This window comes from Takifugu rubripes, chromosome 14 (assembly GCF_901000725.2).
Source record: "Takifugu rubripes chromosome 14, fTakRub1.2, whole genome shotgun sequence".
NCBI lineage: Eukaryota > Metazoa > Chordata > Actinopteri > Tetraodontiformes > Tetraodontidae > Takifugu > Takifugu rubripes.
Genome location: NC_042298.1, coordinates 13174484 through 13197424, shown reverse-complemented (window position 1 = coordinate 13197424; position 22941 = coordinate 13174484). Strand labels below are relative to the sequence as shown.

Genomic DNA, 22941 nt, shown 5'->3' with positions numbered 1-22941 from the left:
CTCCCCCTTTGTTGCTTTATGATCCTTCATCACAAGTTGCGGCACAGACGTTTATCATGCCGGCGTGGATGACAAGTCTGATGACAGTGGCACCGCTTGGCGCTGGCGGTGCAAGAATATTGGTCCTTGGATCGCAGCCTCGTGGAAGAACAATTCGCCGAAGACGGAGTGACACCGATGCTGTGAACAGCTCACTCGTCTCCTTTTGTGTCTTTACCGATCATTGTGCTCTGATGAGACCATTTGTTGTGTGTTTCGGGAGTTTTCCGCCTTTGCTGACCGCGCAAATCAACTAGCGCGTGTGGAAGCGCATGTGGTTGCTCGCCATTTTGTCATAATGGCAAAAAGTCAAGGATGGTGGGACGAATTTAGAAATCACAGCCGGGGATCACGTGTTAGCTTGTAGCGTTTCCCCAGACAGGTGTGATCTGTTAATCAAAGAGCATCAGGCCCTGTTTTATATGCGTGCTCCCTGCGTGGTGTGATTAACTGAAGTACAATACCCTTAAGTCAAGGTTGATGTTATTATAGGCCACCGTTGGCACCACTGTATCAGTCAGTCACACTGCCCAACGGGCACACATATCAAACACGCCGCCGCGTTATTAAAAGTTGACACAAAATGCTACGAGCTGAAATGCTCACGCCGGATCCTGGGCTGTAATTTCTAAATTTGCTCCCCCGCTGACGGAGTTTCTTTATAGACGTGACAGTGAGGATAAATGAAGCTGATGACCTGAAACAGAGGGACAAACCTTGAATGCGCAGTATTCGTTGTTAAGAATACTGCGGGCACACATCAGATCGGATGGATGCATTCGTGGAAATGCGGGAACTGCTGCTGCACAAGTGCACGCTCGTGCTGAATCTTAATGCTGTGTGTCTGGGAAAGCATGTCCCCTGGAGTTATGAGGTTTTAAAAGCAGTAAATGGAGACAGAGAAGTGGGTGCTCTGCAAGCAGGCATTTTCATGAATAACAACCGCTGACACGTGTGTTCCTGTCTCGGTAAATCACACCTCCCTGCTGCTGTTGCTGGGAAAGAGATGATTTCTAAAGGTGTCGGCGCCGCACCCTGCGTGCGCGGACCGCTTGGCATTGTTTATTTACTCGGCCCTCTCTCTGTTTGCTTGTCCATGCAGCCTGGTGTCGGTAATCCGAGGGCAGGTCCTGACGGGAGATGGGACGCCATTGATCGGAGTCAACGTTTCCTTCCTGCACTATCCGGAGTACGGCTACACAATCACCCGGCAAGATGGAATGTAAGAGAGAGCCTCTACGTGCCGGCACAGCGACGGCCGGCTGGAAATTCCGGCGCTCATGTGCAACCTTTCTGGTGATTTATATGTGACACGAACCGCTGTCCTCAGAGCGTAATGGGGGAGAAGCAGCAAAAGCTGTCCAAAAAGGGAAGGGTCTTCCTGGCACCTCGCCAGAGCAGATTGAAACGGCGGCACATTGCGCTTTAGAACAATACCTCATGCAAATGTCACAGTGGTGAAGGCCATTTTGAACCCGGCTGTTTAAAATGCATTGAATCAGCGAGGGAAGAATCAATCTACCCACGGTGTAGTAAAACACGGGATTACTGTCTGACCTTCTCCTGCTGCTACAGCAGACGGGTTCTTAATAACAGGGCGGCAAATACCCATGAGACAAACGCATGTGATGTTTTACAGGGAGGGTTTATCTAACCAAGAATATTGTCAGCTGGGCCTTCATTCAAATTCAACTAGAGGGAAGCTCCGTTCATGTTTTGCCAGTTTGGAATGAAGGACTTCTGAGTAGCGGACAACTGTACAGCTGTTGTTCTGAAACACAATCCAGGGTCCCCAGATAGGTTTGGGATTAGCTGATTCCTTCAGATATTCCGCCCTGCAACTCTTCAGACAAGGAGCGCCATAATGTTTGGGGATAATCAGACTTGCTTAGCCAACGGGTCGGCTCGCTGCGGAAGCAGGACGGAGGCGGCATCGAGAGCGCGGCCCCGTGCAGCTATGAGCTCCCCAATGCCCAAACCGGAGAGAGCTGGAGAAGGAAGCTGTTTGGGGTCAGCTGCACAGCTTGGCTGTTGGCGTGTGCGCCATCACGCAGTGTGGGTGCGGGCGCGAGAGACGTGGCGAGACATTCGGATCTGTGAGCGTGTCGGTGTGTATTTATGCAGTGTCACCGCACGGATCACACAGATGCTTTACCCACCTCCCCACCCCCTCTGGGGGGGGCAGTGGAGCCTGGCAAATGTATATAGTGCAGCACTTCAAGCATTCGCCCTTCATTTCCAAACGAGTAACTTCATACTAATTAAACTAGTTCAACAGAGGAGAGTCCCAAGAGACCAAACCAAATCAGTCTATGTAGACCACAGAGTCACGAGGCAGCTTCAGAGAGCGGTCAAATATACATATGGAGATTATTTTGCAAGGAGAATAGAGTGCTGTGGTTTAATCCGCATCCACTTAAGCATGTTGTTGACGATGGTGAAGCAGTGCCCATTTGTGAGAGTGTTTGTTGTCTGACGATGTGCGAAGGTTCGACCTCGTGGCCAACGGCGGTGCCTCGCTGACGCTGAGATACGAGCGCGCTCCGTTCCCTATGGTGCACCGCACCGTGTGGCTGCCCTGGAACGTGTTCCACGTGATGGACACGGTGGTGATGAAGAGGGAGGCGAACGACATCCCCAGCTGCTATCTGACTGGTTTGATCAGGCCCCACCCCCAGATCTTGGCCACGCCCCTGTCCACCTTTTACAAAAGCTCTCCAGAGGATAGTCCCATTGTTCCTGAGACACAGGTGAGGACGTGGTCACCAACAATCCTTTTTTTTTTTCATTTTTCTCTGACTTGACTGAATGCAGGTCTTTCCTAAAAAGCTAAGCCAGAAATTGTCTCACACTAATGCCGATAAATTCCGATCTGTGGTCCATCAATCTGTGGTTATACCTTAACAAGGACCAGGTAGCATTAACAACAGCAACTTAAAGCTGACGGCATCGGCAAAATTTTTTTGTGCACATATTTAAAGTACTTCAGCCAAAAAGGTTGATTTGAGCTGGAAGAAGGAACTTTAATGTTTACCTTTTATATATCTTAGAAAGTAAAGAGACAATTGAGAGCGTTAAATCATTTAAATATTCTGGATCCTGCAAGATTCAGCTGCTACTTTAAATACCAGCCGGCTCCTGTTGCGTCTGCTGCTTACTTTGAAGCTTCACACTGTGTTTCTGGCACTGCTCTGACTGCTAATTAAATCATAGGTTCTTCATGAGCAAGTGGCCATACCGGGCAGCGACCTCAACCTGGTTTACCTAAGCTCCAGGGCAGCTGGCTACAAGCCCATCCTGAAGGTGCTGCTGACCCAGGATCGGCTCCCTTTTGGCCTGATGAAGGTCCACCTGATGGTGGCCGTCATGGGCCGGCAGTTCCAGAAGTCTTTCCCAGCCTTCCCCGACCTCTCCTACACCTTCATCTGGGATAAAACAGACGCCTACAACCAGAAGGTCTTTGGCCTTGCAGAGGCCGTGGGTGAGTTCCTGCCGCAACGCTGCCGACTAAAGATGTTGCATAAGCTTTTCTTTGCTTTGGCTCGCTACCTTCAGGCAGTGAACCTGGGCTGAACTTTTGAAAATTGATGTTTTGCCTTTTTTGTTGAGGGTTATTTAAGCAGGGACAGAATTTAATGAGAAATAATGATGCTTTTGCTGAAATATTTCATTTTATGCAGGATGTTGCAGGGTGAAAATACCTGACAAAATAAAAAGAATTTTCTTTTTCAAAAATGTATCTTTAAAATCTAAAATGGCATTAGGGTCCATTTAAAAGGTCCGTTGTGTAAGATTTGGCAGCATCCGGCAGTAAGAAGCATGTCTTTATTGAATATATTTACGCTAGCATGGTGGGCCTTGAACACACACACACTAGTATTGTCTTGTTTTTATAGAACAGTTTACAATATTGCATGTCTGGTCTTTGTTTGTAAAACAAAGTAGATAGAAGTTAATTATGGTCTGCGAGCAATGCCACGCTACGGCACTCAAGAGGATTCCTTCATGGTTTGCAGCCACATCACAGTGTTTATGACATTTACTCTGATGTGCACCATCTGAGTCTTTATTGTCTAAGCAATTCATGCCATTATACACACGATTTCAAGTCACGGTCTATTAACGTTTACACAAGATAAAACGAGCAGCGAGGACATCAAATTTAAACTGTACAGGTGTGACGCGGGAGACCCCGCAGGTCTTCTGAAACCGTCCCAGCTGGAGAAAATCAGCCAGACCAAAAGCGTAATCAGCGTCTCCTGAATGCCTTATTGCTTATGAGCTTCTCCGCTGTCGTAAATGTCAGGCACGGAGGTCGCGACTTCGCTCACCGCAGGTATCTGCCCTCATTCCTTTCAGTATCGGTGGGATACGAGTACGAGTCCTGTCTAGACGTGGTGCTCTGGGAGAAGAGGACGGCGGTGCTGCAGGGCTATGAGCTGGACGCCTCCAACATGGGCGGGTGGATGCTCGACAAACATCACGTCCTGGACATTCAGAACGGTAAGACGAGCTGCTGCCGACTGCGTGTGATTACAAAGAGTGTGGCAGACAAGGGTGGCCCTTCAGGTTTACAAGCAGGCCGTCTTTACCCCGAATCACCGCAATAAATACCTGAATCAAAATGAAATATGGTTCGTCATTCCACCTGAGGCACATTTGAGGGGCCAATCATTCACAGTAATGATGGAATAAATCAGTGAAGAAGTCACCGGGGTGCAGAGCTTGCTGCAGTTCCACGCTACTCAGCTATTTCAGGAAGACGGTGTTTCGCCGCTCAGAAGGATTCCGCGTTTTTTGATGAACAGGCGTCATGTTTAATTATTGCATTAATTCTGTAAGCTAAATCAATTTCTCGCGTCGTCATCCATCAGAAGCCCTTTAATTGCAAAGTGCAATAAATGGACACGAGTTTGTCTCTGTCACAGAGGCGCACAGACATGAGAAAGTGAAACACGGGTAATGAAACTATCAAATATACATACACGGCTGAGCGGTTGCCGGGATACAGCGGCGGGGAGCTCAGGCACTGGAGAATGTTAGAACTTATGCCGTAATGCGACTGCAATCATCGGAGGTAGGCCTCAGGGCAGCGCACATCCTTCGTTTGCCAGGTCGCTGTTGTGACATTAAACCCTCCTCGGCTCACTATGGTTGTTCCACTTGTCCGACACAATTTGTGGCCCTTTCATCTTGAAAATAGCCGAGGTTAGAGCCGTGGCCTTCAGCGGAGTCCGCAGTGTCACGCTGTAAGGCTGTAGTTTAGGAGTGATATTGAGGTTTTCTAACGTTCAGGGTATTTGTCATGTTTTATTTTAGTGGGCAGTTGACATTTGTGAGCTGGGTGGCGGTGATGCTCTGTTAGACACCGCCTGCAGCCATATCACACGGAGCTTTCCTTATGACGCCTTTCTTCTTCAGTCTTTATCACTCACAGGATAATTCATAAAGCAGCACAAACGTTTGAACTGATAATTGTACAATAGTTGCATAAAATCAGACTTTTTTACATCTCAAAAGAGAGGAAAATAAAGCCTAAGGTCATCTATTGGTACATCTGGCCTCCCATTCACAGTCTATTGAACTTGAAAAATAGTGTGTTGGGAGGTGAAGAGAGACTGGGACTGTGAGAGAGCAGCAGACACCTTCAAGGATGCAGGAAATATCACCAACGGACAATACCATCCCCAACTTCTCAGCAGTGAGAATGTCAGTGGAAAAGTCACAGCCAATCAGGGCAAAAGTGATAACTTTTAAGTTACCCGCTCCCAACTCGGAGTAAAAAGCATTCCTTTTTTTTTTTCCTCTGGATGTTTTTCCTCATTCACAGATGTGCTTTACCTTCATGTGTCATTGGGAGCGTGTGCTATATAAGGATCCCTGCAAATCACCCGGCGTTCCTGGTGACATCTCAGCTGGAAGCCCTTTTCCATTTTCTCAGATTTTACAAAAAGCAGCAAAAAAAGCAGCTGTTTTGTCCCTTTTTTCAAATCATGCAATCATTTGGGCATCAGCCACTCTAATGGCTTCATCACATGTAATTATGAATGTTCCCCTGATCGCTGTGACGTGTTTGTATTCAAGGTAATAGCTGGTTTAATCACATTAAAATGAAATTATATATATTTCTCTGAAGTGCAAAGACTTCTCAATGTTTTCTATACGGTTTCAATTTAACATTAATCTAAATATGCTGCTGAATTTGTCACCTTTGTATTTGACTGAATGGCTAAATTGCAGCTTGGCACCAGTGGGTCTGAAAAGGTAACATAGGTTCATGAGATTTACAACAGACCATTATCGTATTTTCCGGACTATAAGTCGCACTTGTTTTCATAGTTTGTCAGGGGGTGCGACTTATATGTTAAATAAATAATTACAGAATTTCACATGTTCGTTATTTTCACACTGACAACCACAAGAGGGCGCTCTAGGCGTGTGTACCTGAGGAACGAGTTCCTTTAGCGACGCAGAAGAAGAAGCGGTGCTTCGTCTATGGTGTTAAAACTTGACTTTTTGGTAAACTTGCTCGAATGTTCTTTATGCTATAGTTATCAGAATAACTGTTAATATGTTACGTTAACAAAGCAGACACGTACTCAGTTCGTTGCGGGTCATGTAGCTGAATTTGTTACGTTAACATACCGTAACCCTCTTGCTAATCCATGCTAATGATTTGCTAATTGCCTTTCAAGATGAAATGTATGTTCTTGGTTGATTTAAATTCCGGAGCGACATATAGTCCAGAAAATACGGTAAATGTTTTTGGACCTAATTGTGCATAAAAACGTACAGTACAGACTTGAAATTCAAGGGGGCGGCGTTTGAATATCTCCTTAATCATTACTGGCATCTGAGCGGTGAGGTAAAACAGACTCAACCCAAACTGGAAAAGCACAGCTCCCCCAGCCCTGCGCGGTTCCTCCACACTCCAAATGTGTAATTACGGATCCAGTGGAGCTGCATAAACTCCTGCCACAAAGTCTAAAGCTTTAAAGCGGTTCATCTCTAAACCAGCCTCATTATTTCCATTATTATCCGTTTTGGCAACCCGCGGACGTAAAGGAGCAGAGCTTGCGTAATGAGAACTCCAGTCAGGCTACATCTTAAAAATGGTCTTTTATAGCATCTTGATGTGCACCTACGAGGCGAGGGCAGCGGCGCTCGTCCCACGCCACTTCCTGTTCTTACACAACGCCGTCCGTGACACGCATGCACCGTGCATGTAGGGCAACATCCGCACATCTTCGAGGCTGCACCAACCGTCTTTAGTCGGATACATTTGTGGAGAAAACATGTCACTGAAACGGTTTCCTCTCATCCCTACTTCAGAGTCTATCTTCCCTTTGTTCAAGCCTGCGTCTTTGTTGAACATTAAATAAAAGAGACGCAAGGGCCCATTGCCGTACCCAATCTGTCAAGCCATCCGGAGCGTGAAGTTTGCTAAGTGTGCGGGAGAACACTGAAATCCGCCTTGAGCTCGACTGCTGCCGGTGCGTTGCATCCCACCTGCCTCAAAGTGGAGCGTTCCCATCTCCAAAGCTCGAGCTGTGGCGGCAACGCGGTTGGAGTTCTGGTTGTCGGGAGCCGCCTTTGTGATCAACAGATAGGTTCAGCACATGTTTTATGCTAATACACGCTGCATCCTGCCCGACACTTTGACACGTGCATGAAAACATTATGGGCGTGTTTTCACGTGGAAGCAGTTAAGATGGAAATAAAGCAACAACCAGATGGCATTGAGCCTTTTATATACAGTCAAAGCGGCAGCTTCCCCGCAGCTTTTATTTAATCTTTTTTTTTGTTATTATTTTTTCCTTTCCACACACACTTCACTCTTCCTATTATATCACAGCTCCCCAAAATAAATGGCAAGTCTGACAGAATTAAAATGAAGACACGCTGGAGCCAAGTCGCGAGGTTGTGTCGTTCCGTCTCATTTGCTTCCGTCTAAATGCAGCTTAATCAGAAACGGCTTTCACCCAAGAATCGTGTTCATTCAGCTCAAAAGCTCTGGGTGCGAAATATTAATACAAACGTCACTGCGTGCGCTGTGTTTACATCAGAATACCACAGATCCATCTCTAATCCCATCTGTCTTTGCTTTCATGTACATGTACCCTTTGCATTTTCCAATCGAAACTAATTATTCAGCCTTGCATTGCCTTTTTTTTTTTTTTTTTTTTTGACATTTGAGATTTATGGCCCGTGTGGATTTTGGGCAAAGAATGCGGTTCGATATCCAAGGTCGGCATGAAGATGAATCCAGTTTGCCATCGTTGTTGCTCCACTATTGATTGCCCAATGCCGCAAACCGCCGCTCTTCATCCAGCGCCTCAGCGGCAGCGGATTGAGACATTTGCCCCGGCATTGTGATCCAGTTCTTTGGAAGTGTTTTTCTTCATTGTGGGTGGTGAAAAAGTCCGAATTTCTGTGCCTCCGGAGCCTGTCGGGCTTGATAAAGCAAATTGCAGGTGTCTCCGCTTTCGGCGTGTCTTCCTGCCCTTGCCTCCTCTTCTACAAGTGACTCTTCCTCACACTCAGTCAGCGGCTTGTCTCCATCTAGAGCAACACTGTGGTTCCTATTGAACACTGTCGGAGAGTTCAACAGCTCAGGAATCTTGGAGGGTCCTCGTGCACATACGCTATTTGAAGCCGCGGAGGCTTTCTTCGCATGTGCAGCAACTCTCTTGGTGAATCAGTCGGAGTCTGAGGCGGCACAGAGGATACCACGAAGGCCAGGGTGCAATTAAGACACACTCCATCTCCTCCCCTACCAATCTCTGCAGTCTTACTGTGTCACCAAGGTGACATTGCTGTGGGCGTGCCCCCCCCATCCCAAGTACGCAGGCTCAGCTTTGCATTCACACGATTAATCATCTTTGAAAGCTGTCATGTTGTCATCAAAAGACGACAGACGACATGTCTCAAATTAGCCTTTATCAAGCCAACGATTGTCGATTGGAACAAAAGAAACCTCTGAATTCACTTATAAAACCGGTGTAGAGCCGTTAAACCGCAGGTGGGGGTAAATAAAGCGGAGCAGCAACTTTTCCTCGCAACCTTGACATCTTCTGGTTTTTTTGTTGGCGCCTTTTTCTCTCATGGCTGCTGCCAAACTTCTGGTGAAGCTGGTGTTTTTAAAGTGCATGAAGGGCTCGCTGGGTGGAGCGGCACTCAAACCATCTTGAAACAGAGGACGAGGATTTAAAAGCCTTTTTAACAAAGGAGATAGTTTTGTATCATCTACTAACTCGTATTCAAATGCCAGACGTGTCCTTGTTTTGCGATCGATGAGCAGCCACGTCCCTCCTCGTTAATCCTTTCAACAACCAAATTTATGCTTCAACTGCAAAATCTGTCGAGGAGGAGCAGGAAAACAGATTGCTTCATTTGCATTTTCCTTTTGTCGTGCACGACGACGGACACTAGATGGTGTTTTTGAGATCTTGTTGAAATCTTCGAACCGCACAAGTGTTGCTGTAAAATCCGATTTTTTTTTTTCCTGGGCTGTATTTTCCTGTTGGGCCTCAGGCTCGGGATCAGGAGCCAAATTCCCATCAGTGCAGCACTCCAGCTGAGACGTCACAGGCCTTGATCCTTGCAACAGTCATCAGCAGTAATGCGTTATGACCAAGTGTCCTTGAGGGAAGAATAGCACAACCACTCCCCTCACTCAACCTGACATTGGATCGTACATGAGACACGAAGGAGTGTGATGGAACCTCGCGTGTGAGGAAATCAAAATGAAATGTTACAGTCCGTAACATTAGTGGCGGGGTGGTGCGGGGACACCGGGGAAATAATTAGTGATTTAATCCCTTGTGCTCTGCTGTCTATAACCCTGGTGTTTTTAGTTGCTATGTCTTTTTCCCCCGCCCACAGGCCCACGCTGCTACTCCAGGTCCAGATTATTATAACCAGTTTCTGCTGCCCTGGGATTGTTGGGAATGAGGAGCAGAGACAGACTTTTAAATCTTTGCTTCCACCCGTTTCTTCCAGTGAGCAGGCGCATGGATCGCAGTTCAGTTAAAGTCCCAAGGTCGCGTGTTTGATGGCGTCACGGCTAAAGCCGTCCCCCAGACCTATTTGTCTTTGTTAGAGAGGCTCGTGCGTGTTGCCCACGGATACGAGAGACGGATCGGTCAGATGGTCCTGTCAGGAGTCTCGCTGCTCGTCGCCTTCATTTGAATTTGCCCTTCAATCAATTAAATCAATGAAAGGAACAAATCAGATAAGGGACAAGCAGCGTGGCGGCACGCTCGACTTCACATACATTTAAGGGTTCGATTGCTGGTGGGGTAAATCGGTGGGAGGACACAGTTATGTGGCCGTTCGGAGGTGCCGCAGATCCAGTAATTAGGACGCAGGCAGTCTGAATTCAAACAAGTTGCTTGATGTGAATAATTAAGGGCTTCCAGCATCTAGTTCCTCTCTTTGATGTGTATGCGTGTGTGTGTGTGTGTGTGTGTGTGTGTGTGTGTTTTTTCCACTCTTTGAAGAAATCCTTCCAAATCACCCCCCCCCCACCCCCACCCCCCCCCCACACACACACACACACACACACACACAACAAGCCCATTATATCTGCTTTGTGTTAAATTATTGATCTGTAGTGAATCACCAAATTTGGTGAGTCATCAGTGAAAAAGTGCTTGAACTATATTTACAGAAGCTGAATCGGGTCAGGTTTTACAAGCCTCAGTGGGAATTGTGAGAGAGAGATTAAACATCAGACAAAGTAGCAGAGAAACTTCACTATCACGCAGTTTAAACCCGCGTTTGAATGTTTGGATCCATCCAGCAGCAGGTTTGATTAGTTAACAGGGAATTATGCGATATTTGCTAGTCATTTTTACATTTTTCGTCATGTGTAGAGCTGAATTCTAAATCAGTTATGACTGGGACTTTGTTTTGCAGGGATTCTTTACAAAGGCAGCGGGGAGAACCAGTTCATCTCTCTCCAGCCTCCCGTTATCTCCACCGTCATGGGCAACGGCCGGCGCAGGAGCATCTCCTGCCCCAGCTGCAATGGGCTCGCCCAAGGTAACAAACTGCTGGCGCCTGTGGCTCTGGCGTGGGGCGTCGATGGGAGCCTCTACGTGGGAGATTTCAACTATATCAGACGCATCTACCCCTCCGGCAATGTCACGAGTATCATGGAGCTCCGGTAAGACCAAGACCTTTCAGCAGCATGTTAAACATCGGTTTTCGTATATGCTTTAAATTGAAGGACGCACCAGCGGTGCCGCGCTGGTCCCTTTCCTCCTGTTGGCAGGGCAATTTATGGCAACTGCAAACTGTGCTGCGCTAAATAGTTAAGAGCAGCAGAGAGGAGGCGCTGCAGGGTGATCAACCAAACCCAGCGAAAATTGGTTTGCTAATGCTAATGCTAGCAGCAGGAACGGGCAGCGAGTGAATCTGCACTGGGTCTTTTGAGGACTCTGCATGTTCAGTTTGGGTCAGACGTGTACAGTGAAATTGCAGGCAATGCAACGTATTTATGTGATTTTTAATGTAACTGCTTAAACCAGAATGGTATTTTTAAACCTTCACATCTGCACTCTTGTGTTCTATCTTGAAGGGGGGAAAAAAAAAATCACCCTCGGTACTAATAATATTAAATCTCCCATCTTTTCAACCAAACAATCACCATGATTATTCAGGACATCCTGTCTTCAGCTCCTAATTGAGATAACTTACCTCCTCATGCCAAGTTGGCCACTGTCTGTAGTGGCCCATGTTTGGCCAGTTGGCTTAGTTAACAGCGACAGATGTTGACTAACTGTACACTACATATGGCGTTCTTCTTCAAGAGAGACAGCTGAATTAAAAAAAAAACAAAAAAACGATAGTTGCTGTAAAATGAGGCGCCTGCCGACTAGTTTTATTCAAAATGTCCTTTCATAAAACCAGGATGCAGTTTATTCTATTGTATTGACTTTCCTAGAGGTCGGGGCACGTCTCCGGCAGAGAACTGCGCTGTTAAATTGGGAGACGGCTGCTGCTGCTTCAGAGCTTGCATGCTCAGCAAACCACTACTAGATAAATAATGGTTTAAGGAACGTTTCATGTCTGCAAGCGAATATTTTGCAGTATTTACAAGCTGGGAGAGAAAACACTTTAATGAAGGCTTGTTGTGGCAGCAGCGTAGCGTTGGTGTTGCTAACACTCGCGCCATTATTGGCTGCAGGTTTCTCCACTGAAATAAAATAGGAACCGACCGGATCCATCTTTTGTGATCTGCATGCTCCGCTTCACAAAAACAGGATTTTTGTGAACCGGCTGATCTTAACATAAATCCCGTACGCAGACATCGGCTTTAGCGGCCAATAAAACAACTGGCAGAATCAATATTTCAATATGAGCTGTGCAGTTGAGCAAAGTAATGGCGATACAGGAGGGTGCGTTTGTGGAGATGGGAGTATTTATTTTTGCCTCTTGGTCCCCCGTCTCGCTCCCCCACTCTTTCCCAAACACGTTGTCATTGCCTGACTTTCTGTGCTGTTAAGTCTTTAACGGGAGACTTTGACTTCCAGAGTTTCAGACGGTTGTTTTCTGCTTTTTATCTCTTATCATATCAAAAACTGTTATTTGGGTTTTTTCCTTTTTTTGTTCAATTGTTAGTAATGTTGACTCCTCAAGGTTTCAATGTTGCATAAGTTTTGCAAATAAAACAAAAAACCAGTAAAGCAACCCTGAAATTAAGCCAAAGTATCCTTTTACAATATTCTAAATGTGACTGTTCTGATTCTTTCCCCCTCTTTCCTGCTCCATCCATACCCTCTTGTAGAAATAAAGACTTTAGACACAGGTAGGTGCATCATTTTAGTGTACTGTTTATTGTTTGACACCCAGAACTATTATTGAGATACAATAAATTTGTGTTAACCTGTTGAATTCAATTAACTAGTTACCGTTTCTTAGAAATAAGCTGTAAAGGGGCCCTGTATCACCGGTGATGGTTTAATGTAGTCATATACTGGATAGCTGTTCTAAAAAAAAACCCTGTGAAGCTCTTAATTCCATTATACTGACGATGTTTGGCAGATGCTGTTATCCACAGGGGCTTACACCACTGCTTTGTATTCATAATTAAAGCGACGGCTAAGGCTCTGAGGATGCACTCTGGTGGCAATTAGTTTGTCCGGGAGATTAGCTGGACCACGTCGAGCCGAAGGCGCCGCGGAAAAGCAAAGTTGGATAATTTGGTTACGGTCGTCAAGGTGGCCTTGGCCCCGCTCGTCAGCCACTCGGCCGACTTTTGTGAATCTAAAATCAATTCCGCCCGACTCGGATCAGATGCAGCTCGGTATTGACCAATTTTTATTTTTTTTTCTCTTTCTTTTTCTTGTAAGCTTCATAAGCTCTTCATCACCACCAGGACGGACCAATAATGGCGTCCACTAAAGTGCAGCATGACTTTTATTAGTCACAATAAACCGTGTGCCATTGATTTACCTCCGCACGCCGACGTCGCTCCGGCTGTCGGCGGCGGCTGTTTTACGATACTACCAGAAGATAGAAATCCCTGGTTTGGGATGACATGAGCGCGTTCCAGCAGCTAACGTTTGCTGAGAAAGAACCCAAGAGGGAAGGATTTTTGTTTTTTATAAACTGGGTTCTCATTATCAGTATAGACGGCGCCTAAACTGCAGATTTAGACGGGAATTGGAGATTCCGTGTTGCTGACAGCTACGCTCAGCTGGAGCTGGAGAGAGTAGTTTATACCTGAACGGGGGAACAAAACAGATCCTAGATCCCGAAGCTCTAAAACCCACGTGGATAAAAGCTTCATGAATGCATCATTTATTGCATTGCTGTTATATTGAACTGCATTATGCCACACAGGTGTTTTATTTATTGTTTCTTCAGAACTGACTGTGAAAGAGAGAGTTACTAATGTGCTTCGCCCTCAGTGTTCTTTATAGGCGCTTGATGGCTGCCGCCTATTTCAGGCATTAGGTTTGACTCATAATGCTGTCAGGCTTTATGGCTCCATCATTTTACATAGATGTTTCATTGCCATATTTATTTTGCCGTCACATTAGCCCACTTCTGAGGGCCAACCAGTATCGACTGTGGTACCATTAAGCTGGAATACGACCAGATGAGCTGCGTTTATGGCTGCGCTGTAAAGAAAGTTATCTTTTTATGTTAACTGCCCCCATTTTAGCCTTTTTAATGACACTTCAGCGCAGCCATGCATCAAATCGATCTTAATTGTAAGTGCAAATCAATGTTTGGTCATTCTGTATCATTACTTATTGGATTCTCAATCAGCTACCTGCCCTGATTCATTATTATTGATGCATAAGAATGCAGTTAAAAAGCAAATAATCCCGTTCAGCCCACAGTATCATTTGTACTGTTAATAAGGGACTCACTTTTGCAATTCCTGAAGGGGTTTCCACTCGCAGCCAAGCTGTGAGCACTAAAAAAAAAAGGATGTGGTTCACAAGTTGTCATCTGTGTTTTATAAACACTGAGCCCACTGTTAAATTCAGTTTGGCATCCTGCTTCTAAACCTGCCCTGCTTCCTTTTCTTTTAAAGCTCCAACCTTTTCAAACTGTTTTTTTTCTTTTAATTTTGAGATAAAACTTCTTCACACTTCCAGTAAATACTGTAGATGATTTCCTTTCAGCTCTTTGCCTGCACAAATAACTGCGCTGTTTATTATTTTAAATTGAAAGCTTTCTTTTTTGAGGCTGCAGCTTGGTGGGAAGCCATTAATTAACTGCTGAAATGCTAGAAAATATGATGAATTACAATTTGCAGCCTTCCTTTGATGCCACTTAAGTGAAGGTTTCAAACTGAATGCTGCATTTCCTTAAATATTGTTTTTGTTTGTTGCACAACTGCCATTAAATCTGGACTATTCTAATCAAATCATCTCTTCCATTCTTCTGTTTATGCACAAGGAAGTTCAATTTCACTGGCTGAGATTTGCACCTCTATTCAGTATAAATCTATGAAGAAGTGTGTAATATATAACTGAGCTCCTGTTCTTGACGCAGTAACAACCCAGCGCACAGATATTACCTGGCCACTGATCCGGTAACTGGCCAGCTCTACGTGTCTGACACAAACTCCCGGAAGATCTACCGACCGAAATCCTTAAGCGGGACGAAGGACCTCCAGTCGAACATCGAGGTGGTGGCAGGGACCGGGGAGCACTGTCTGCCCTTTGATGAGAACCACTGTGGCGATGGAGGCAAAGCTACAGAGGCCTCGCTAACAGGACCCAAAGGTATGGTTCCAGGCTAATGAGGATGGCCTGCAGAAAGTGATTGGCGGGAAAACGGCGTCGGGGTTCTCGCTCGAGAGAGCGGCCACGGCTAAATTAAAATGTATATCCTTCGCTGCGGTCCTTGTGGACTTTGGCTGGTTTTAACTAAAGGAACTTTAGTGGCGCCTTTTTTTTTTTCTTTTTGGCGGTTGTAAAAGGCACCGACTGCCGACCGCGACTGTTATTTTAGGATTAAAATTTTAATCGTTGGCTAAAAGAATAGCGGCAGAAGACACCGTTAACAGTAATACCTGCTCTTTACTCGCAGTCCTCCGCATTAAAATGTCTATTTGCTCTCTCGTTATATACTTTGCAATAAATTCTTCAGGCTAAAAAGGCTAAGATGAATTCCCTCGCACTCGTTATTGCTCACTTTGAATGCCAACTGCAATAGCACAGCTTTAGCTCGGCGATGAAGGCTTCGGTGATGGCAGTCTGAGGGAGCGCCTGTAATGATGGAGTGGGCGGAAGCTGAGACCAGAGAAGCAACAGCAGATGGCTGTTGTTTTTTCTTTCTCCCTCCCTCTCAATCCCCCTCAGACATTTGGTGAACTCTGTTCAAAAGTTACACTTTTAATCTGTCTAAAAATCCCAGGCTGTCAAACAGCCAGCTCCCGAGGATCCACCACGGGCTCCCTCGGCTCGTCAATGTTTTAGCAGAAAGCAATCTAGCACGAAGCTAGCCACAGGTCAAACCAAACCACTCACCTTCCATAGAAGCTTTTAACGACTTTATTGAAGAAGGAATTGTACTCTGGAGATAAATTGTTAAAGCTCATTGAAAACATCTTTAAACCCGGTGGATAACTATTTTTGGCTACACAAACATGTTTCAGACACGGGCAGGTCTCAGGTCTGTTTAATTAAGACCGCAGCATGTTAAAGTCACTGTGGCAAATGGAAAATATGCCCTGCTCTGCCTGGATGGGAGGTGTAATGGAAGTCCCATAGGTGCTGGTCTCCATTAGGCGGCACAGTGAAACGGTGTGAGGTGGAGGCTGGCCTGCTCTGATAATGTATTTTCCCAGTTTGGGACAAATGGTTATTGCAACTCCGCTTTGGCTCGCCGGCAACTTACATGGAGGAGCTGACACTCAATCAGCCAGACAATTTAGTTCGCAGTTGTCACCATGGCAACCGCCTTTCAACCCCTTTCATTTGAAATTGGTCGATGCTGTCATATCCGCTCAGTCGCGCACTCATTTCTAAAACGGAGAACAGATTGTTGATTATTGCGGATGTCAGAAATCGCTTGAACTTGCCACTCACTGACGACCCCACCTACCGAGATGGGGGGGGGGGGGTAACAAGGTGTGGCGAGTGCACGTACACCTTATGAATACAGCCTTTCCCACTTCTGCTTCAGAAATTATTTAATAGCAGAAAAGCAGCCCATGAATAATTGACAGCTGTGCTTTTTGCAGTGACCTGAATAATAGGAAGCCAAGCTTGACACATGTATTCATCGTGTTCTGTCCACTGAGTCATGCAAGCTGAGATGCCGCCTATCCCCCCCTCACCCACCTCACCCCTTCTCTACCCTCCTGTCAACAGGCATCACCGTGGACAAGAGCGGCCTGATTTATTTCGTGGATGGCACCACAATAAGAAAGGTGGACCAGAACGGCATTGTCTCCACTTTCCTGGGATCCAACGACCTGACGTCGGCTCGGCCTCTGACGTGTGACAACAGCATGGACATCAATCAGGTGATTTACACGGCGCTGTCAGACAGTCCTTAATCCTCTACGTGCGCTCTCACGGAGCACGTTGGCGCGCTGCCTTCTGGCCCCGCCCACGCAGCCGTGACTCACCATTTGATATGCGGGCTTGCATAACCGCATTTCTATTTACATCATGTTACCCGCTCCTCTCCTCACATGAATAACAATCATGTTGATCAACTATTCTCAGCAAGTTATTATTCTATCTGAATCTGTTCAGCGACCTGAGTAAAACTGCTTTTTCGTCTGCCTCCAACTCTATAATTAAATTTTAAATTGCAGAAACCCGACTCTTCCTGGGAATTTAAATCAGCACCGCAGAAACTCTGCTATTAAGGAAACTTATGAGATTCATAATGTTTTCGTTCAACCGGTTTCCCATTTGATAGCGTTAGCGTAGCTTTTCCTGCTCATTTATGAAGAGCATCTAAGAGTGATCTTTTAAGCTATTCTTGTAATTCAATATTTGGATATATATTCAATATATACAGGCCCATTTTTTTCTTATTTTGTAAGATATCTTTATGACAACTGTAGTGTAATAACAGCAAGAAGCTTCTGATTAGACAAAATGTTTAATATGTGTTTTTGGAAATGAATTTACAGATATTGCAGGAAATAAATTCTGATTTCTCGAAGAAATGTAAGTGAACCTTAGTGAAGGAGCAAAGATGAAAAAGAGAGGAACCCCACCAGCTTCAGAAGAACAGAGCAGTTTCTCTAAAGTAAAGGATGAAAAACACAAGCTCAGAGGAAGAAGATATTTAGACAAAAAGTGGGAACATGAAGAGTTGATTGAAGAGGAAGTGTTTTTAAGACACAGCAGATGAAATGGAGAATAAAATGAGGAGGGATTTTATCAATCGAAATTGGGGAATTCTGTTTTCACTAAAAGTGAATCCTTAATCTAATTGGCTGTTCTGAAATTACCACACAAGTCCGACCATCTCAGAACTGTGCAGTAGACATTAGTTATTCTCTTCTGGCTTCATATAACTAACTTGCATTTATTTAAATGTTCCTCTTGTGCTGTTTATAAGAGTCCAGACGGAATGCCAGTAAAGGACTACAGACCTGAAGAGGATTAAGAAAATGGGAATGAGGGAGTTAAATGACCAAATAATTGTCCTTTGAGGTTTGATTCTAGCAGAAGGTTTTCCGCTCGTTCATTTAAGTCGGTTGTTTTGTCGATGGCGATGGTGGTTTTGGTGAGATCCACAGAGAATTGGCTCGCTGCGGCGAGTGTGCTCAGGTTGTTACGATTAATTATGCTGTGGAAACTAAAATCCTGGAGCAAAATGACTGCCTAATGACACGATTTTGAAACCCAAGCCCACCCGCTCCAGCTGATTCAGCAATCATTGCAGCCCAAATAGTTGCAGAATGGTGTGATGTGCCTGCTCCAGTTTGGTTTGGCAGCTGTGGAACCGGGGAGTGGGAAAAATTTCAAACTATTTGGAACATAAATAACATCAGATTTTACAATTACCTGCAAACGGCGATGAAAAATGGTGTGATTGACAGTAACGAAAGGTGCCACAGCGGTGGTTAGGAGCTTGATTCCAGCTTAGGCTTTGCATGTTCTCCTGGTGTGTCAGATTCCAGCACCCCCTGCAACCCTCACAAGGATTAAGCAGCGGGGCACAGAAGATGGATGAACAGACATAATGCACGTATTCTATATACATACCCACATACCTTCAGTTTGATGGATGATCAGGTTTGGTCTTAGGGTGTCAGGGATTAGTGTTGTCAGCATAAACTGCAGATCTGGTCCTGGAGTGGCACTGAGAGCAGAAAATCTCAAAATCCTTTCTCACAAAGATTGATTTCCACCACAAGAAAAAAAAAAGTGCCCCTAACCTTCATAGAGAATATTAAACACCAACCCCTTTTTTTTCTATGTAAAAGTTAAAAAGTGCCTTTCCCCCCCCCCTTTCTAAAGCAGAATACTGTTCCCATTTCGCCCATCTTTCATAACATCTGGCAGTTTTGTTGCATCAACAGAAAAGAGGAGACTCTGTAATCCAGCTCATCTCTGCTACAGGTAAACAGTGTTTCCCTGATAGCTGCGAGGCTTACCAGCTTTCCCACCACCGAACGAGATGCGTCTCGAAGCTCTGAGACGGGAGTTGCGCTGCTCTCGATGGTCGTCTCGTATGGTTGCACAGCGAGTAAACACCTATTAAATATAATAACGGTTTAAAATCTCAGGGAGGAAACGCTGACATTGTGGAAATTAAAGATAAAGTAGTTTATGACGGAACAAGTAGGGAGCAAGAGATCATGGAATTGTTCGTATGTCCATGAACTGCTCGTGCTGCGTTCACTGCTTCAGCGAGCTGACTTTGGACTCGAGTGTGGGGGAGATTTCCTTGTGCGCGTGAGCAGCTATAACCGCTCGTCTAAATGTCCAACATCGATCATGTCAAAATCAAAAACTCCCATGCGTCCTGTCTTTCAGGTGATTCTGGAATGGCCCACTGACCTCGCGGTTAGCCCCATGGACAACACACTGTATGTCCTGGACAACAACATTGTGCTGCGCATCACAGAGTATGGTCAAGTGAGCATCGCCGCCGGGCGACCTTCGCACTGTCCGCTGGCTGGATTGGAGCGTGGCGTGGCCGGTGGACAACGGGCGCCGTTGACCCCGCTGGAGTCTGCCGTTTCGATCACGGTATCTTACCACGGGGCCATCTACATCGCAGAGACGGACGAGAGGAAGATGAGCAGGATCCGCAAGGTTTCCGTGGACGGAGAGATAACTCATTTGGCCGGGGGCCCCTCCGACTGCGACTGCAAGAATGACGCCAACTGCGACTGTTACCAGACAGGAGATGGATACGCAAAAGACGCAAGGCTCAACGCTCCATCCTCTCTAGTAGCGGCCCCAGATGGAACGCTTTACGTGGCAGACTTGGGCAACATCCGTATCCGGGCCATCTCAAGAAATGGGCCAGTACTGACTTCAAGTGCCGGTTCATATGAAGTGGCTTCACCCGACGCCCAAGAGCTCTACACGTTTGACAGTAACGGCACCCACCAGCACACTGCCAGCCTGCTCACCGGAGATCTGAAGTACACCTTCAGCTACAGCACAGAGAACGACATCACGGCTGTTACCGACAGCAGCGGCAACACGCTGAGGATCCGCCGGGATCCCAACCGCACGCCAGTGCGAATCGTGGCGCCGGACAACCAGGTGATCTGGCTAACGATGAGCACCAACGGAGGGCTGAAGACGCTCGCGGCACAGGGCCAGGAGCTGGTGCTTCTCACTTATCATGGTAACAATGGTCTGCTGGCTACAAAGACGTCAGAAATTGGCTGGACAACTTTCTATGAGTAAGTATTAAGGAGATTGACAGGTTCATTTTGGGGAAGTCTTTACATCCCCTGCCAAATTCAGGCTAATTTCGGCTGCAATTCAGTTAAGCCTTCTAAGCATGGAACCTGTTCAGGCTACAAATTAAAACACATTTCCTGACTGTGCACAAAAAAAACAAAAAAAAAACCAAATTACTTATGAGGGTTGCAGTCTGCCAGAAAAGATGTTCGCTGCGAAAAATAGTTACTCTATTCAATATAAGCCACCATGTGATATTTAGGTTGGGGGCAAAATTTCAAACACTGAATATCATCATGTGGATTTTTGACACAGTGTTTAAGTTACCGGTTATCACAATGAAAGACCCCCACAGGAGGGCAAATGCAAAAACTGTATGGAAAATACAAGTTAGCTGCCAACAGGATTCATCTGCGTGTTTTATGCCGGCACATACATATTTCCATCATCATCCCGCCTGCTATTTATATTGTATAGGCAATGTTGCATGACTGAAAGGTTTGCTAGCAATATTGTTATGGGTCATTGCCAATAATGCGTGTGTTTTTTTGGGTTTGGGGGGGGGAGGGGATTGCACTTCTACCAGCTTGTCAGGAACCTGTTAAATGTGACGCTCCGGGTGTCACCATTACCCCTTCAAGTGTTGACCTTGCTAAGCAGCATAGCACCCATTTCACACAATTAACACTGGAGCGCTCCCTGATTGGCTGGTTAGTTGTCATCTGTATTTCAGTATTTTTGCCATGCCTGAGAAAACAACAAACATTACAAACTGAATAAATACCAAATGATCCAAAAATCTGCAATGTGGGTACGCATGGCAAGTTTATTCTATAGGGCCAAATGGTAAAAGGCTCAAAATAAATCTGTGGTTCAACTTAAATGGCTACCATTGAATTGTATGGTTTTGACATGCATTTAAAGGATTATTTGTCTATAGTTTGTCACCATGAGGGCATTATTCCTGAACACGGTTCCTCCCTGAATGAATTTTTCTGTGTAATGTCCTGTCATGTCACATTATACCATGAATAATGCCTTCACTTCAGCATAAAAAGCAAAGAATTCAGTGGAGATTATAACAACGCATCAATCATCCCAATAATTGCATCCATTTATATCAAGAGGATAAAAAAAAAACCCTGATACCGTCGCTGATGAGATGTGTCTCCCGTATCAAATATCTGGAGTGAACCTGTGGTTGACAGAGGACGCCCTGTCATTCGTGAAATAAAAGTGCCATTTTAATCACAATTAGGTTGATGGTCCCACGCAAAACTATAAAAGAGCTGATAATTAAATATGCGCTGGCATTTAAGGACATTTTATATGAAAGCAATTTGTCATTATGTGATCTTTTTCTCCAACAGTTACGACGGCGAAGGTCGGCTCATGAATGTGACGTTTCCGACTGGCATGGTGAACAACTTGTACACGGACATCTACAGCGCTCTGACGGTGGACATCGAAAGCTCCATGACGGAGGAGGAAATCAGCATCACTACGAATACCTCGACCATTCGTGCCTTCTACACTCTGGCTCAGGGTAAGGGCGCAGGATTCATCTCCCGGCTCTGGCAGCCATTTCGTAAGCCGGTATTTGTCATTGTTTCAGGGGTCGGCGGGGCAGTGTTGGGTAAGCTCAAGTCGTGTATCACAGCGGCTCAGAGGTGGTGGGAGTGATTACTCTCGGGTCTATGTCAGGGGAACACATCACCTACGCTTCAAATCTGTTCCGCTTGGCGACAGCCATTATTCATGTTAGCGCATCTTCTGTAAATATTGCATAATTTGAAATATGGGGACTCGACACAGTACCTAGAGAGCGTAGATCATGCATACGGGTGTTAAATCACTAAATCCTTTTTAACTTTGCTTGTGTTCACCAGACCAATGTAGAAGCAGTTATCAAGTTGGCTTTGACAACTCGCTGAGGATCACCTATGCCAACGGGATGGACACTCACTACCAGACAGAGCCGCACATCCTGGCAGGAGCTGCTAATCCGACTGTGGCCAGACGCAACATGAGCTTGCCAGGGGAGAGTGGGCAAAACTTGGTTGAATGGCGCTTTCGCAAAGAACAAGCCAGAGGGAAAGTTATTGTGTTTGGGCGCAAGCTCAGGGTAAGCTTTTTTAAATTTTTCTTCCATGCGCTACAGAGAACTTTAACTCTAAATGGAAAACAAACCACAATATATTCTTCGATGCATATTCACGAGTCACTGCGTTTCTCAATGCCACAGTTATTGTGACACGGGCCAAGTTAGCAGGTCTGACTTCTCCTGGAGTCCTGGAACAAAAGGGATCCAGGAAATCAGGCTCCTGTACCAACATTTATCCCTCAGTTTCAGTGGTTATATATTGTATTCTATGGGAGTCCATCCATTTTTAGTTCCCTTTCAAAAATATTTATTATTCATAGTCAGCTATTACTTTCCACGGTGAAGCTGCAAGTGAGAAGTCTTCTACTCTAAATTTAGGAGGTTGTAATTTAAGATTTACCTGAACAATCTGACTGAGTGTGACTTAGTTTAATG

The 22941-nt window shown here is 45.6% G+C and overlaps 1 protein-coding gene across 9 annotated transcripts in view; it reads left to right on the top strand.

The window, feature by feature from the left end:
* Positions 1–22941, top strand: part of LOC101062192 (teneurin-3) — a 121541-nt gene that overhangs the window by 92124 nt on the left and 6476 nt on the right. For 7 of the 9 annotated variants that reach the window (XM_029847092.1, XM_029847096.1, XM_029847093.1 and 4 more), the window contains 11 exons: positions 1142–1261; positions 2528–2789; positions 3253–3520; positions 4399–4542; positions 10960–11209; positions 12833–12853; positions 15058–15290; positions 16884–17038; positions 19518–20401; positions 21773–21948; positions 22292–22527. In XM_029847092.1, the coding sequence (XP_029702952.1) occupies positions 1142–1261; positions 2528–2789; positions 3253–3520; positions 4399–4542; positions 10960–11209; positions 12833–12853; positions 15058–15290; positions 16884–17038; positions 19518–20401; positions 21773–21948; positions 22292–22527 (2749 nt within the window). The remainder of the gene's footprint in view (positions 1–1141; positions 1262–2527; positions 2790–3252; positions 3521–4398; positions 4543–10959; positions 11210–12832; positions 12854–15057; positions 15291–16883; positions 17039–19517; positions 20402–21772; positions 21949–22291; positions 22528–22941) is intronic. The other 2 variants (XM_011610949.2, XM_029847094.1) reach the window with 1 other exon arrangement.